The 17,922-nt window shown below is 34.0% G+C and overlaps 1 protein-coding gene across 4 annotated transcripts in view; it reads left to right on the top strand.

Annotated features, from left to right (window-relative positions):
• Window positions 1-16,597, top strand: part of AP-1sigma (AP-1 complex subunit sigma-2) — a 133,314-nt gene extending 116,717 nt beyond the window's left edge. For 3 of the 4 annotated variants that reach the window (XM_067104321.1, XM_067104326.1, XM_067104325.1), the window contains exon 6: window positions 3,362-4,866. In XM_067104321.1, the coding sequence (XP_066960422.1) occupies window positions 3,362-3,406 (45 nt within the window). In that variant the 3' untranslated portion in view covers window positions 3,407-4,866. Of the gene's footprint in view, window positions 1-3,361; window positions 4,867-15,868 lie in introns of those variants that run through there. The other variant, XM_067104324.1, reaches the window with a different exon arrangement.
• Window positions 16,598-17,922: the final 1,325 nt, after the last annotated feature.

Raw genomic sequence — 17,922 nt, 5'->3', positions numbered from 1 at the left:
TTATTCTTTGTTGTCATTTCCAATATTCTTTATGGGTGCCTTGATTGACGCCTGGGAGGCACAGTTGTCCAAAATTAAATATTGACACAGTAAAGCCATATCATCTTGTGATTTTAGTCATAAACCTCTGTTCTGTTCATAGGAATATTTTTTTTAATTAAAGAATGAAATGGTGCTGGCTGTACAGTGTATGTCATAACTTGAATGAAGTAAGTGAGACAAGAGTTTCAAAGAGAAATTAGGTGCTCAAAGTTTGGATGTTGAAAATCACATATGAGGTTGAATTAAAGAATAGTTTACAGTTAATTGCAAAAATGGAAGCTTGAAAGTTTTGAGGGAGAGCCATTGGAGTGTTTGTTTGGGTAGGCATATAAGGAGAAAAAACTAAAAAATTTATTAATGGGATAGTAAAATGAGGAGTTAAATTAGGTACTTATTGTGTGAGTTGTAGAGAGATTGTTGTGCATTAATTGAAAAATAAGAAGGCTGGGGATAAAGGTAAGGAAAGAAAGTGTGAGAGAGAAGTATGTAAGAATCAGTTAAATGTTTGTGAAACTTGATAGCACAGTTGTTAAAATATGCAGGGCGTTGAATGCATCTGGAAAGTTAAACAGGTATAGTGACTGTATATCTTTGGATAACTGGGTAAATTGAGGGATTGTTTCAGAGGACTGGTCATGTTGGACTGCTTTTCTTAAAGGGTTGTTGAACTGTATATAAGATGCAGTGTGAGTCCATATTGTTATTTTTTTTTTCATTGCGTAGCAACAATAGTCTTTGGATAATAGACTCCACATTTAAATCAGCTGTTATCCAGCACGAGGCTAGCCTTTTTCTTAGTAATTCTGTGCATGATGAAGGATCTTAATCTGAGGTTTGGAATGCTATGTAATGCTCTTGGGATCAGGACTTGCCATTTTGACCCTCTTTTACGCTGTGCTACCATTATTTTCTATGGTATAGACACTGTAGGTAAGCAGAAACTATATTGTAGGTAACCAGAATGAAAAACACAGTCAAATGATGGTGTTGATGGAGAGCTAACATTGAATGTTGAAGTTACTTCTGTGGATGTAAGGAAACAAGGTGAAAAATTCCAGTTCCATGCCCTCTTAATCAACCAGATGGGTCATTTTGACAAGGACTGAAAATCTGACTTCTTCATCTAACCGTGGTGACATCAAGGTTGAGAGCTTCAGACATGCTAGCTGAGACAGTTAGTTACCCATTCTAGACCAATTTTAAGGTCAAAAGGATTAATTGGAGAAATTTAAACTCTACCAAAAAGCAAGATTTTCATAGAAATCAGTGATTTACACAAATAAGGCTCTGAACTTCAGATGGCTGGAAAGTTTAAAATCAGGACAGACAAGTTTAGGACAAAAGTTGCTAGTCAGTATTGAGTGGGATTAGAAAATCATCTAAAAGTGGCCATAGTTGATATTAAACAATGGATCTTCAATTTCTAGTGACAAAGAAGTACTGTATTCAGTAGTAGCATTTAGTGTAAGTGGCCAGTTGATGTTTGAAGACAAAAGTGACAATGTTGTGAGGAGTAACTCAGAAAAGGTGATATATCAAAAGCAGAAGCAGTACTTTCTTCATCATCCATTCTCAGATGATACAGCAATTTCAACCATTATTGGACATACTAAATACAACTGAAGACATGAACATGACCCTGAGTGTTCTTTCCAGGAGATGATGGGTTACACATTGTTTCTGGATGATGCAGACATGACCTTAGATGTGACTGTAAACATTCCTGAAAATTAGAGTTGAACAACTGTCTGATGTGATTTAAGAATTTGGGAAATCTGTCAGTGACACTGGATCATATATGCATTCTAAATTAGATGTTTTACAAGATTTATTTTTGTGGACACTTGGCAGCATGCCAAAGAAAGGTTTTGACCAGGGTTTGAGTTTACTTATCTTTTAATTTGTTCAGTTATGTTTTGGTTCATGAGCAATTTCTATCTCAAGAACAATTTGGAAAATAAACAATATATGTCTTTAGAAAAACTTTTGTGAATAGAGTACTGTGTGAGCAGTGTCTGGTTAGCATTTGAAGGAGATTGGTAAAAGGGATAATATATAAAAGAAAAAATTAGGAAGAAAAATATATGACAGCAATGACAGTGAGGGCAACAAAATTGCTTCTGGCATTTTACAAATATCCATTTGAGGTGCCTCATGAGCTGTCTGGTAGGAGCTCCTTTAGGGTCGCCCCGCAGGTCCTTTTGTGGATGGGCTTGTCTCAAGAGACAACCTGGATGCCCATCTTTCCTGTTTGAAGATGAGATTCAGGGAAATTGCCATAAATTTGGTTATGTCGTCCAGCTGGAATTAAAGAGTTGTCTATGACTTGCAAGCTTTGTAGAAGCAAAGACAAATGATCATATTCAGGAATCCCATTGGAGTTGTATACTGTGGAAGCATGCACTTGAGTGTCTATTTATAGAGGTCCTCCTCTTTCCCAATAAGCTGAAAAAAAAATGCCTAGTCATTTCTTTTTGTTGATGAAGCATTAAATTATTGACTTGAATATCCTGTTTTTGTGTGAGCCATAGAAATGGAATCAAAGTACTATATATAGGGCACACCATTTAGAAGTGTAAGGATATTTCCACACCAAGGACAGTAACAGTGAGAAGAATCACTTTCCACACAAAGGGCAGCATCAGTGAGAAGACTCACTAACTGTTTCATTTGTGACATATATTTCCTCATTAATTGAAGCTTATACTTGGAGGTTCCAGCTTACTTTTTCTACCTCTTACTTCCATCACCTTGCCTTCAGGTGCTTTTCCCACCAGACCTGAAGTGGAGTTGATTCTAACTGGAAGCCTGATATTTCAAAAATACAAAAGTGCAATTTTATTTTGCTGTGAGGTTGTAGTGTGATACGCATCAACTTGCACCTTTCTATATTTTTTCTCCTTTGCATGAATGCAGTGGCCAGGCTACATCACCATTATCACGTAGTGGAATGTCTACTTTATTGCCTGATTTCGATTAGTGTTGACAATAAAGACTTGCAAAACAATGATTAATAGTCTATGTTTATGAAGAAGTTTTTGCTCTTTGAAGGAAATGACTCCTTTCTTGTGTTCTTGTTTGCATTGAGAAAGCTAGCATTGGCTATTGGTAGTTGTAATTTTAAGCAAACAATTAACGTTTAAGCTTTTATAATTTATTAGTGAATACAGTACTATAGTAATTAAGGTAATGGAAAGTTGGTATAGTGCATTAGCCAACTCTTATCTTTTGTTGGCAGCTAGAGAATGCTTTATTAAATGCTACTGATATTACCGCTAGAATTGTATTAATGCTCGTTTCCCCTTCCTCCCTTTTCTAGGACGAAATCGTGGAAATGGCACTTAGGGACATGGGACTTATTTGAGGGCAGTAGTACAGTACAAGTACAGTACAGTAGCTCTGTAACAGTCACAATGCTTTTATTGCACAAATTTTCCAAATCATCTTAGGTAATAGTATGTACATGGGTAAGTTTTGAAAATGTAGTTCATTTTGTCAATTAGGTCTGGTTACAGAGCATGTTGGATTAATATTAGCATTCTTTGCTTCTTATGTATGGTACTGTGACATTAGAAGACTTCAGGGGCAAAGTTGATTGGTATTTCAACTTCATATCAGTCATTTCCTATGGTAAGGGGTAAGATAAGGGATAGAGTGCATTTTCATTCCTATATACAGTACATATGTGAAATTCCTAGGTTTTTGGGTGATAATATATTACTATCTTATTTGATATTGATGATTAATCAGGTATGATGTTATTTCAAAAGAAATGTACGATATTAGCTCAGTATTGCTACAGTAGATTTTTAGTTAAACTTTGAGTTTATGAATGCCATGACTGATATTATTGGTTAACATTGTTCGTTGTACACTAATACTTGGCATACTGTACTAACACAACACATCTTGTCTGTTTAATCTTTTATGTGATAGGTAACTTGAATAACTTAGAAATTAACTTAATTTTCACTCTGTGCCTGTTTGTCCAAGTAAGAGTGAAACATGTTAGGTCAACTTATGTCAATTGCGAGTGCCTTATTGAGCAAGATGAACATTCCTGAGTATCAACAGGATTTTTTAAACTGTTTTTTCTCCTATTTTCCACAAAGCAGTTGACTAATTTTGGTACAGGACCACTTTATTTTTTACATTTTTCAGTGCCATACCTTCTTTAACCTAAGTTTAGCATAGGATAAGTTTTGAACAACATTTAAAAGAAATAAAAATTAATAATGTCTGACCTTACAGTGAAATTTTAACAGTGGAAAATATGATTTTAACCAAAATGATTTGTGATTCCTCAGTAAGAAATACTATTGCAGTGGTGTTATTTCAAATTAAGTCAAGAACTAGGCTAACAAAATTCCGCCCATAATTCATACCCCTCAGATGTGTGCTAAGAGTTGCTAATTCTGTACCCTACTCACAAGTTCATACACTGTTGTCTTTCCTGTTCATACAATAGCTGTTAATCTTTGTAGGGCTCAAGAAATATTTTTAAACTCATTACCTTACTATATACCATGAAATTTAACAGTAGTTTCATGAATGCTATTGAGATTTGTATTTTGTTATTTTAATACAAAGATCTGTAGATATATAGCACTTTTTGCAGTACTGTACTGTATCTTGTTTTACTAATCTCCGTGATTACAGTACAAAGGTAGAAATAGTATGTACTGTATATGCAGAATACTGAGGAAGGAATTTCTTGATCCTTATATTCTCTTAAGTAATGAAGTTAAACATCAACATTCCAAAATGTCTGTGGTACATCATTATTCATTTGATAAAGCCTTGAATAAATATCGTTGTTACATTTTAGTTTGTTTTTATTATCCTATGGGCTACAGGTACACCAGTTGACAAGTGTTCTGAGTAATTGCCAGCACGCAAATACAAATGTATATTATTGAATTTTTTATTGTTAAATTACTGTACATATATCCCATGCTTTGAACATTGCATGCATTGTCTTGATACTTAAGCTTCAAATTTTAAATAGTGTTTTTGTTATGTCAGATTGCTCTAAGAATTTGATATTAAGAATTAGTGATTGCTTTATAACGTAAACTGTAATGCTGTAGATTTGGCTGTGGTTTTGTATATATCAGTGAGTTGTATAGTACAGTAGTTTAGTGAAAATTATTGTGAATTAGTTCATACAGTATTGTATAAAAAAAACTTGTACTGCACAAAGTTTCTGTACATATCTCTCATCCTTATCATTACAGAGGACATACTAATCTTTTCACAGTACTGGGCACTGCGAACTGTACAGTATTTTGTAGCAATTTTATTTATTGGAACCTTGAATGAACTGAAAGTAGTGAAAGTGTTAAGTAATTTAACAATAGATTAACATGTTCTAATTGGTTTACTATTCAAATGGTATATCTTCAGTGTGACTGTATACAGTACCATGTTGTATGGATAGATACAGTACTGGACATGTATAGGTTATTATGGTGCAGTCAAGCTTGAAGTGGGTGGGGCATGTTTACTGGAAAACAGGAAATTGGTGTAGGATTGCCAAGGTAGACTGTAGGGAAAAAATGGGAAGGGTAGACTTAGGGAGACCAGGCTGAGAAAAATGAGAAAGTATGACAGAGAGGAATCCTAGGATGACCTTAGGTAAATGGCTTTGCATACTAACATCAGGGTTGATTTGTTGGTTACCCGAGATGGATGCAATAGCATTCTTATCTGGTTTAATACTTTTTGGGCCTTATAATATATGCAGCTTGGGTATAGGTTTAACCCTTAATGAACGGGCGTCATCATATGAGTATCTGTAACAGGTTTTGAGTGATGGACGGGCTAACTCATAGGAGTATTAATATTATGTGCCATACGATTTGGATGAATTTGGCAGGAAAGATGCTCATAGCTCTTCAGTGGTCGATAAATGACTTATGGCAACTGTGTAGCTCAGCACAGGACAGAAGGGGATTATTGTGCCTTGAGACTTGATTGGGGAATGTATTGCCCCTCTAGTTCTTATCTTTTATGATAGTATGTCAGCTATAATTGTAATTTTGCAAAGAAAAGTGCAAAGAAATAATAGAGAAAACATGTATACCTCACAAAAAGTTATTGCATCTCCCCATCTCATAAAATTAAATATTTTACAGCAAATTTATCCAGAATTTGTTACTGATTTCAGCTCTTATCTGTTATGATATTGTGTGAGCTATAATTTTAATTTTACAAAATAAAATAAATTATTAGAAAAAACATGTATAACTTGGAAAAATTAGCATATTTTTATGAGTGTCTTGTAAAAGAGACCCCACACAGGTTTGTAAATACTGGACCCCACACAGGTTTGTAAATACTGTAGTCACTTTCAACTCCCGTGGAAGGTAGGGAAAAAATTTTTTTTCTTACACCATGTACATTTGCATATCTTCCTCTTTCCATTGATGTTTTTTTTCTTAAATTGGCCAACCTTAAAGTTTGCCCGGTTTGGGGGTGTGTTTAATATATATATTTAGCCTGTCCCTTAAGGGTTAAGCTTTGATACACACTTCAAGTGTGTATCAAGGCTTACACCTAAGAGCATTACCAAATTGTGTTTCTGATGTTTAGTTAAAATGTCATAATTTTTCAATGTGATATATGTATGTATAAAAATATTGTTTTTTCTGCAGAAATTTGAATGCCTACTATAGTTTGGTCCAGGTATGTAATTATGTGATGACATTGTTGAAATATGTTAGGCATATCATAAGTTTTAAATCTGTGAAAGAAATTTTGTTAGAATCTTCATTGTTTTCTGTTTATCCAGTCAATAGTTTTTAAGGAGTTGCAATATACTAAGTAAGATCCATATTTCATTATGAACAGATCCTTTGGACCACCCCTGTAAGAGTTTGGAAAGTTAAGTTAAGTGGTCTGCTTAAACTCTTTATTAATGATGTCTACACGGGAGACATTTATGGCGATTAAGTGGTCTGCTTAAACTCTTTATTAATGATGTCTACACGGGAGACATTTATAGAAATCAGTTGGTCAACTGTATTTAGACAAATTTATGGTAAAATTAATGCCTAAATTGTCTCATTATCTGATAAACTTGCTAATGGTATTAGTTATGTTTGTTCTCTTGTAGCAATTACTTGAGTGAAGTCAGTGTATGATAAACAATGAATAAGGCTAATTCCTTTGGTTTATCTGTGAAATTTCACGTGTTGGATTTTGATTCCTACATTCGTGTACTTAGACTGGGGATTTTGTTCACATTGTCAAATAGGCACATGTAGGTTCTTTTACACAAATGTTAACTCACATTCTGCATGTCTAAAATTACTAGTGAATTGAAGCATGTTCCTTCTGGTGTGGTCTTTGCTACCATACAGGCTAATAAAACAAGTAATTTTTTTACCTAATTAGTAATTTTGTGCTTGTTTCACTGCAAAACTGTAAGAGTTCAGTAGTTAAGTTTATTATAAAATTTAACACTACAAAACTATACGATTTTTGTGACTTTAGATGAGTTACAGAATCACTTTAAAACTGTAGGTCTAAAAATGATCTTGCACAATAATTGTAACATTCCCTAAATTGTATAAAGTTAGTAAAGATGTTAAAATTTCTCATTTAGGCATTAAAAGAAATGAATATTTGGATGACATTTTGACCACAGCTTCAGCTCTCCTTTGATTATATGTAAAGTGCTGTACCACTCTGTATTCATTTGTAATATTTATTTAAAAATTATACGTATGTACTAAAAAAAGAACTCATATAAACAAGGACAGATCTATTAAGGAAGTCAGTAATAACCAAGTAAAGCCACTATTCCCCTTGTCATTATCAAAGATAGCGGCAGCCTTTATGGAACAGTGAATGTGTTAACAAAAAAGGTTAAAGATTAAACATACGATTGTGGCATTTTTTATTTCATAAACGTATAGCACAGTAATTCTAGATTATGTTGGAATTGATCAAACTCGGGTGACCACTAACAGACTTATTTCATGTGAATGTCCAAATTTCATTGAACAACAAATGCCAGCCTTTGAAAATTTAACGGAATACAGACAGTGGCTGGATTAAGATACGTAATAAGATACGTTGTCACGAATCGCAGACTCAACTATTTGCGGATTTCTCTAAGGAACATATACAGTATACACATTATTCGTGGAAAATTCGCGTATTTGCGGTATTTTTCACTGAGAGATATTCACTAATTATTGTATTCTCATATCATTTTGATGACTAAATGCACTTTTTGTGAGAAAACTATTAAAATACTGAGGTATAAGCATTTTTAGAGTTTTTTTTTGTGTTTGAACTATCCAAATAGGCAGTTCTAAGTGTTTTTAGAGGGGTTTTAAGTATTCGCGGATTTTAGCTATTCGTGGGGGCGGGAGTACGCATCCCCCTCAAATACGGGGTGTTTACTGTAATCCAAAGCATGAAATTTTGACAACCATAATTTTTGATTTACTAAATAATGATTTTTAAAGAACTATTAAATAAAACATTAATTTAATTTTAAAAGGTGAAACTTTTGGGCCATCCTTATGAGAGTTTTCGGTAGTCTGGTTAGAATGCCAAATAATAGCTGCTGCTTAATGGATTTCCTACATGACTGCTAAAAAAAATCATAATTAAATTTGAATATAAAAAGTCCCATGCATTTGATAAGGGTAACTGACAGTGAACTGAAGCTTAATAGATTTCAATTGATAGTTCTTATAATACTAAGAAACAAATAGCTGTGGTACTAGTAATGTATCAAAAAGCATTCCAAGGTTCTGAATCCATGGGAAGCTCCCCAGTATTCCTTCTAAAATTTAAATGGTGTACTCAATATTTCTGCTTATCATTGTTGGAGGTACTTGATTTTTGGTTTATATGATTCCTCATAATCTTGCCCAAGTATAAATGAGCTGCAAACACAACTTTTAAGTGGTAGGACCAACCTCTTAGTTTTGGAACTAAACTTCTGTTGGTTCTTGAGGCTAGTTCGTGGGTATGAGGTGAAAGCTTGGACTGAGTTGACTTTATCTGATAAAGTTTTAAGCCATGCATTGTTTGCAACAATTGGTTTTTTATTTTTATATGAAATTTTTGTACTTATTGGACATGTCATTTTTTTAAAGGTAAAATTCCTTACAAACCCATTATATATAGTGCCCATTTTGTGTGTCACATAATGTCACAGACAAAAATTTTCACAAGGAAGAACTATTTGTGGAAAGTGAGTTATGCAAATGTGAAACTAGGTCCCTTGGTTTTACCTGCCACCCTTGCTCGTTCTTCACTTTATTCCACTTTTGATAATGAGAATTTGTATAATTTTGTAATTAATTTATCAGAAAAAATTTCATTTTCAAAAAAATTTTGTTTCACCAGAGACCCAACACTTATTGTGCTCAAATCAAAGTTTAGGTGGGAAGGAACCAAGTTATGAAAGGCTCAGGGTGATGGAGAACTGAAGGCTCTGCTTGGTGCTTAAGTTGAAAGTTATAAAAACCTTTTATTTTTCAAAATTAGGGAGCTGTATTTAAAGGACAGAATCCTGGTAAAAAAGTAACCTGAGTCTGTAATTGTATGCTCATTGGAAAATGTCCACCTTTAACCACCCGTAGAGGACTAATACTGAGGAGGGTTTGCATGTTACATAAGTCCTTAAAAGATATCCACATATTAGATAATTGTTGTAAAAGAGGGTAACCCCAGAGTTCTTTGTCCTTTAGGATTCCATGATGGTTCTAACTGTTTAGAACCTATTTAGACATGGACAGTGTGTTCCACTGCTACCACAAGGCTTAGCAAATACAGATCTAACTTCACATGGGTTTTCTCCTCTAAATGAAAATTCCTCAATATCATTTGGCACCAGCAAGATCCTGCCAAGGAGACTGCACATATGAAAAAATCAGAGATGTTGATAAAGCTTCCTCATGAACATTAACTTCAAGTTGGGAAGCTTTACCACCTGTCACATTAGCATTTGGTCTTAAAGTAATTTCTAAGCCAATACAGTATGCAACTGTATATTTAGGAGCTTGCTTATTGGGTTGTCCCAAAGAAAGGAAAAACCTTGAAGTACCTTTTCCGGGGTCCCTGGCTTTCTAGAGTTATACAGTAGATTTAAATCCCAGACAGGCAAAGTAGTTGGTCTTTATTTTCTAGGCATGCTTGAAAGTGATGTGATAGCAAAGAGAGATGTTGAATGGTCTCTATTTTTCCTTAAGTTTGGTTGTTTCACTTGCAACAAAGTTAACAGTAAAATATACTCCTTGGGTCTGCCAGCCTTCAGTGTGAGTGACCTTGCTCAAAGCCTGTATCTTACTGCTTGTTGCAAAGAGGCAAATCCCAGGAGAAAAAGCTGTCTTGACCATAATATCAGGAAGGAAACTTTTTACCCTGACTCATAAGGACCTCTTTCTTAAGCAAAAGAGAGATCTTATTTTGTAGGCTTAATATTTTACTATAGAAACTTCCCCAAAATGCAGGTATGAATGTCTCAACTCGCCTGTAGAAGAAAGATTCATACCTTGGGCTTCGGATATCTGGGATAGTATAGGCCTGTAGCATTTTATAGTTGAAATTGAGAGATCCTTGTGATAACAAAGAAACGAGGAAGTCTGCTGTTTGGGGAACACTGGCTAAGACTGACTTAGTGCTTCTTCTACTGCACCAAAGATATTGAGTTCCATTTATCTTGGTAGAGCTGGATTGTAGAATCACTACATGGCATAGAGATGGCTACAGCTATCTCATGTAAAAAAAAACCTTGCCTACAAGGTGATGGATAATTTCTAAGCGTCAAGAACCGTTTCCAGATTGAAATGGAACCCATGGAATTGAGGTTGCTGCAAAAACTTCTAGCTTGGAAACCATTCTTGATTTGGCCATTGAGGAACTATTACTTTCACGCTGATATTCTTGGATATTAAGATTTCGTCCAAAACTTCCTGGTTGTAGTGAGGGGAAACAGATAAATCTCCAGTTCGTTCCAGGGATGCGTGAAGGCATCTGTCTCCCAGGCAGCTGGATATGGCAGAACTGAGCAACAAGGGTGTGTGCTTGTTGTTGAGATTGATAACAACTAAGTCTACTAATAGGCTAACCCTTCTGGATGCACAACTATTTTGGTGGAAGAACCTGGTTTTTTCTGTTGAGACTGGTGCACAGAAACTTGCAAATTTACTTTTTACTTCCACAGATACTGAAAAAAAGTCTTTTTTGAATAGACCAATAAACTGAGGCCACTATTGCCACAATTTTACCCATATTATAAGTACAGGCGGTCCCCGGTTTACGACGGGGGTTCCGTTCTTGCGCCGCGTCGTAACCCGAAAATCGTCGTAAACCGGAAAATCGTCGAAAATCATCAAAAATCATAAGAAAACCTTACTTTTAATGCTCTGGGTGCATTGAAAACGACGTAAACTGTATTATTATTGAGTTTTACATCAAAAAACCTTCAAATTATGATTATTCTGCCGTTTTGGGGCCAAATTTCTTCCATCGATCGGGACGACGACGGTCGTAACCCGGAACATGCGTCGTAAGCCAGGAAATAATTTCTGATGAATATATTTGAAAAGCGTCGTAACCTCGGAATGTCGTAAGCTGGAACCGTCGTAAACCGGGGACTGCCTGTAACTAAATTATTGTGTTAAAAAATATTCATTAATGTATTGCAGAAGATTAAAATCAAGATACATTTCTTCTGTTGCTACTTTTTATGGATCTGTTAATAATATGAAATTTGTAATTGTGGAATAAGTAACAAATATTTTTTCAAGTATCATGTACCTGAGAAAGATATATTTCAAGTTTAACAGTACATGTATTTTCTATAGCAGTACCGTACAGTACTTTTACGGTTAATAATAACAAGTATGTCAAATTTGGCAAGGAGAAAAGTATGTATTGTAAAGTGTTCAAATTCATATAAGTATTGATTATTGTCCTAAGTTTTTACCTAGTTACATAGATTTCTCTAAAGTAGAGGTAAGTCAGCTTTTACAGGGTACCTATTATCACAAAGACCATATCTGATCAGATAACTTATAAAAATGCTGGGGTCTTACATATTGGTGTACTTTTAGATAGATTATTAACATGTACATAATATAAAGTACATGGATGTTTTATACATTTATCATAGTATTTCATTATTATAATAGGAAAGAATGAAAGATACTGTATAAGGGAAACAAAATTGAATATGTATGAGAAATTTATAGAAATATAAGAGATGAGAATATTAAAATGAGAGCACTAAGCCAAACCAGCAACAGGTAAAGTAGAAAGCCAGTATTCATTGGGTTGGTTTTCAATGGAAGAAAATTTATAAAGTACAAGAGTAGATGAAAACCTTGTAAAGGAAGACCAGTAGCACCTTTGTGGAAGAAACTGCAAGCCACATTATGTCGCTTCCAGATTTTGATAACAATTTTTATGAACTGTCCATACAGCATGGAAACCTCTTTTTCACGTGTTATAAATCCCATAATGGTGTGCTATTATTATTTCCCAGACTGCTTAGTTAACATTCTTCATTCTCATATGCCAGTCTTGAAGGGTATTAACTGGCCAATAATGGCATAAATAGAACAGTGTTGTTGTTCTTAAAATTGTTACAAAAAATTCCCAACTATATTGGTATATACAGGCAGTCCTCGGTTATCAGTGGGGGATCTGTTCTGGGGGTGTGATGATAACCGAAAATCCGCGATTTTCAGGCTTATCGGCCCCGAAAAGTGCCGATTTTCGGTTATCGGCGCCTCTGTTAGGTATGAATTGGCTCCAATACCCAATTATCGGCGCCGATAAGCAGAAATCGGTGACTTTCGGCGCTGAAAATTGCCGATTTTCGTCATTAGACAAGCGCCATAAAACCGGATCGCCATTAACTGAGCCCGCCGTTAACCGGGGACTGCCTGTACTGTACAGGATACAAATAATTTGAAAAATTTAAGGGAAAGGAGCCTTGTCATATTGTCCGGCATTCTCTTCAGTTACATGATAGTAGGAGCCAAGAGTTGTCATTCTTCATTAGATAGAGCCTTCTTACTGCATTGCAGTGTCATTAACTTTCTCAGCTCCTTTGATGCAGGAATGAAGGACTAATACGTGTAAACTGGTGTCACAACTATGGTCCCTGATGTAGAAGAAGCAGGAATGTTAACTCCCGGATAAAGTCTGTTTTTTTTTCTTATGGTCAGATTTATGGAAAGAATGTTGGCAATTCCAAGTTTATTAACTTGGAAAGAAAGTGACTTTGTATTTGTGTAAAATTCCACCATGTGTGAAATATTGTATTCTATGCTGCTCACATGATGCTTGTAGGACATTGTTCTATATCTTTAGTTTTAAGAATTTGCTTCAGCTTCCTTTTTTAGTTTGAGACCTTTTTGACTATCATAATTCAGATGTTCAGCATCTCCTTAATCTTGATATTAGAATTGATGTACCAAATTTTTCCCTCCCTATCCAGTAGTGCTAGTTTTTCATGTGACTGACAACAGTTTTCTTTTTCATTAAATTTTTATGTATTATTGTTAATTGTTGCAAGTGATGTTGCACAATGTTCATATTGTTCATGGGTACTTCATTTGTTCACATAGATAACATATAATTTCCACAATTGTATGGTATTTTTGTACTCCCTTTTCCTGCAGGATGGAAGTGAATGCAAGATGAGCATTTTTTAGCTTTTGGTTCACAAAGATTCAGGGAGATATTTTGATGCCTTTCTTGGTTCTCAAGTCTGACAGCACTGATTATTGTATTTTACTTGAGAACATATTTTAAAGGATAGTAAACATTGTTTTCAGAATAATAATAAGCTATTGCTCCCTATTATTACCTTATTGTATAGGCCACATGAAGACTTTAGAGGTGTTTATAAGCTGGTGGTTCCAGGGCTGAGCAGGCGAGTCCATCAGGAGATGGACTAATAGACTCAGAATACTGATCAGTGTTGGTTGATGGGTCTCTCCATTTGATTTTGGCTTATACTCTTAGATATATCTTGAATCAGTTTGGATGTAGCGCTTACAAGATTTCTCTATTTATTGATGAGAAGTATTTTGATACTGTTGTAATAATAATGACAATACCATAATAATGAATTTATTTGTCAGTCATCTGATACGTATATGTATTTTTTATTATTAACAAACTGTAGACCCCTGAAATTCTTCACTTTCTCATAGTTTTGAAAACACTTACTCCAAACAATGAATCTGAATTTGAAGTACTATATGAAGAGAGACTAACCTTTTCAAGCAGGATTTAAACTCAAGAATGTTAGTCTGAAGTGAGGCAGTCATATACCACAACAACACAAAGTAGGATGTAAGTCAGTTTAAATTCTTACATACATGTCTGTTGAAATCAGGTACATTTTACTAGAAATACACCCATCCATACCATGATGACATCAATTTTAAGCAGTGTTTGCTTATAGGCTGTGATTATACACATGGGTGTATTTTACATTCATGTTTTGCATGTATGTGATGGACCGTGCACAGTACACTGTAGACAGTGCTAAAGGCTCTGTGCAGTGACCCTTGAGCCCCCAGGGGCTGTGCATTCTGACTGTTACTTTGCTTGCAGTCCCTTGGTCTCTTCTCATTTTGCTGTTCAACTTCTTCAGTTCCATGTTGCTTTAATTTAGTATCCAGGTAATTATAAATACAGTACTAGCCATGTTACTTTAATTTAGTATCCATGTAACTGTGAATACAGTATTAACCAAGTAGAGTTCTTTTGAACTACCAAAATGGAATTTACCAGTATACATCTTGTAAGCCCCACATTATTTACTTCATTGGGATTCTGAATAAGAAATACTTGAAGGCTGGTGAATACAGAAATTGACGTCTAGTAGCAGTAGATCAAAGACTGGATACAATGAAGTTGAAATCTGTTTCACTTTCATATCATGAAAGTAGTCTTGATACTGGCTTTTTCAAAAGTTCCAAATGGGAATACATTCCTTAAAAGATTTACTCAAGGTTTTCTCAGATCAACATAGGTCCATGTTTCTGGTTCTATAATGAATGAATAACATTACACACAAAAATGAGATGTCATGTGACTTTTTATAAATAATTAGTATCAAATTAGAATGTAAGTACAGTAATGTGTTTCTTGGTTATGTTCCATCTTCTGACTGAAAAATATAATGTTTCTAGAGTATTTGTACAAATCTAACCAACAACGTTTCATATGTTCATTATTATTACATTATATTTTGTTGTAACATTGCATCAGTTATGTTTTACTGTGTAGAAAAGTGATCTGAAAACATAACTCCAATACGATATACAAATAAACTAGTTTATTTGCTTTTACTTATTTTATAATTATACTATTTGCTGTGTTTTCTGTTGTATATGGCAATTTAAACCACATACATGTATTTTGGATTAACCATACTGCTGAAAATCTGTTTAGATAAGAGTATTTATTTGTTTAATTTTCTTGCACGTTTTACTTAAGATTTATATTTTTGGTTTTATAATGAATAAAATTTATTTGTCTAATGCCTTGTTGATAATCTAACAGAATTATTGCTGGACTGCATGAACTTTTAAAGTATGTACAGTAGTATAACATTACTGTATAACCCTAGAAATGCAGAAGCCATAATAGTGTAGTAAAAATAATAACTACACTGTACTCACAGCAGATATAGCAAAACTGCATTCAAGGATGCCTTATTTCATTTTAGTTAGACAAGTGTTGCATCTGAACTTTTGAGTTATATCGTAGTATTACTGGAGTGATTTTAATTATAGTGTTTTAAAGTTTTTTATTTTAAATTTTCTGTTTGCAGGAAGAAACCACTCAAGGGCTTTTTGAAGATCATGGCCTTGGCTAATGATAACAAGTTAAGGCTACTCCCATCTCAGGGTCTCTGGTTTGATGACTTGTGATGGGGAGCTCATGGACTGGAGGGGTGACACTTGGTTTTGCAGCTATCAGTTAAAAATTGAAATTTAGAGTTGTAAGTTAGTAATGAATTTATGTAAATGAAATGAAAAGTACTTTATCTGAATAATTATAAAGTTAGTCATATAAGGTAATGTGGATTAGTTTTGTAACAGGGTATTATCTTGTTTAGCCCTGGTTAGGAATATTTTTTTCATCCATAAAATAAGCAGATTTAGGATTGTAGGAATGAACGGTGGTAAGTCCTGTTTGTACCTTTTCCAACATACTGTAAGCTATTTTGCCAAGTGGGTTGGGTCCAGAGAAAGATTAATACTGTACGGCTGTCACTGCAACATTCATACATATGGAATGAATCTTTGATAAAACCCCCTGTGCAGAAAACTTCCACAGTATCCATGCGTCATACTCTGACACAGAAGGCTTATCAGCAGCAGTCAAACCCCCTATACTAATTGTGCCATTCACTTATATATATTGCACACAAACTCTTGCTTTTGGGTAATAAGACCCTTCCTTCCCATTAACTGTACTTAGTTAATCCCATGAATCCAGCCCATTTTAGAGCTTCTCCCATTCTCTCCTAACATTTAATGATAAATCCTTTTAACCAGCCTATCACTTTCCATTCTTTTCACATGACCAGACCATCTCAAAACATCCTAGTCTATCTGTTTACATATATCAAACCATTTTACCACTTGTAGATAGGTATGCCAAAATGAAGCAACTCTGAGTCCCAGTTGTCACTGGCACATAAGCCCTTTGAACATCAGTGGCGCAGAGCACATGGATCTCAAAAGTACGTGCTGAAACCTAGAAGGGCAACTCTTTTGCTGACACATTCTTTCTCTTTTTTAATATAATATTATATATTTTTAATATAATATTATATATATATATATATATATATATATATATATATATATATATATATATATATATATATATATATATATATATATATATATATATATATATATATATATATATATATATATATATATATATATATGGGCAGTCGCCGTTTATTGGTGGTGCTTCCATTCTGAGGATATGATGATGACCAAAAATTGGTGATTTTCAGCTTTTTTTAGGGAGGGGGCGATTTTCAGGGCTTATTGGCGCCAATTTTTGGTTATCGGCGCGATAAGCGGAAATCAGTGATTTTCGGTGCCGAAAATGACCGATTTTTGTCACTAGACAAGCCCCATAAAACCAAGCCCTCCGTTAACTGGGGATTACCTATATATATATATATATATATATATATATATATACAGTATATATATAAACAATCATAAAAGGAGCCACCGCTCAAACCACATCGACGGGGTAACAAGGGAAAGCACAGAGCATTTTCATGATTTATTGTGCTGACGTTTCACAAACTATCTCGGTTGCATTTTCAAGACTAAAAATTTGAACACCGTATTACTCGTAATAACTCTTAGAATATTTTGACAAAATATATAGATTTATTACATTGACATCCCCAGTAAAAGTAAAATATAGCAGAATAGTGAAATTTTAAAAAACCACATCAGAATACAAAGAGATTACTGGGGATGTCAATGTAATAAATCTACATATTTTGTCGAAATATTCTAAGAGTTATTACGAGTAATATGGTGTTCAAATTTTTACAGCCTTGAAAATGCAACTGAGGTGGTTTGTGAAACATCGGCACAATAAATCATGAAAATGCTCTGTGCTTTCCTCATTACTGTCCGATATATATATATATATATATATATATATATATATATATATATATATATATATATATATATATATATATATATATATATATATATATATATATATATATATATATATATATATATATATATATATATCTATATATATATATATATATATATATATATATATATATATATATATATATATATATATATATATATATATATATATATA

This window comes from Macrobrachium rosenbergii, chromosome 5, assembly GCF_040412425.1.
Source record: "Macrobrachium rosenbergii isolate ZJJX-2024 chromosome 5, ASM4041242v1, whole genome shotgun sequence".
NCBI classification, from domain to species: domain Eukaryota; kingdom Metazoa; phylum Arthropoda; class Malacostraca; order Decapoda; family Palaemonidae; genus Macrobrachium; species Macrobrachium rosenbergii.
The sequence above is the reverse complement of the archived record's forward strand: the minus strand, read 5'-3'. Positions and strand labels throughout refer to the sequence as shown.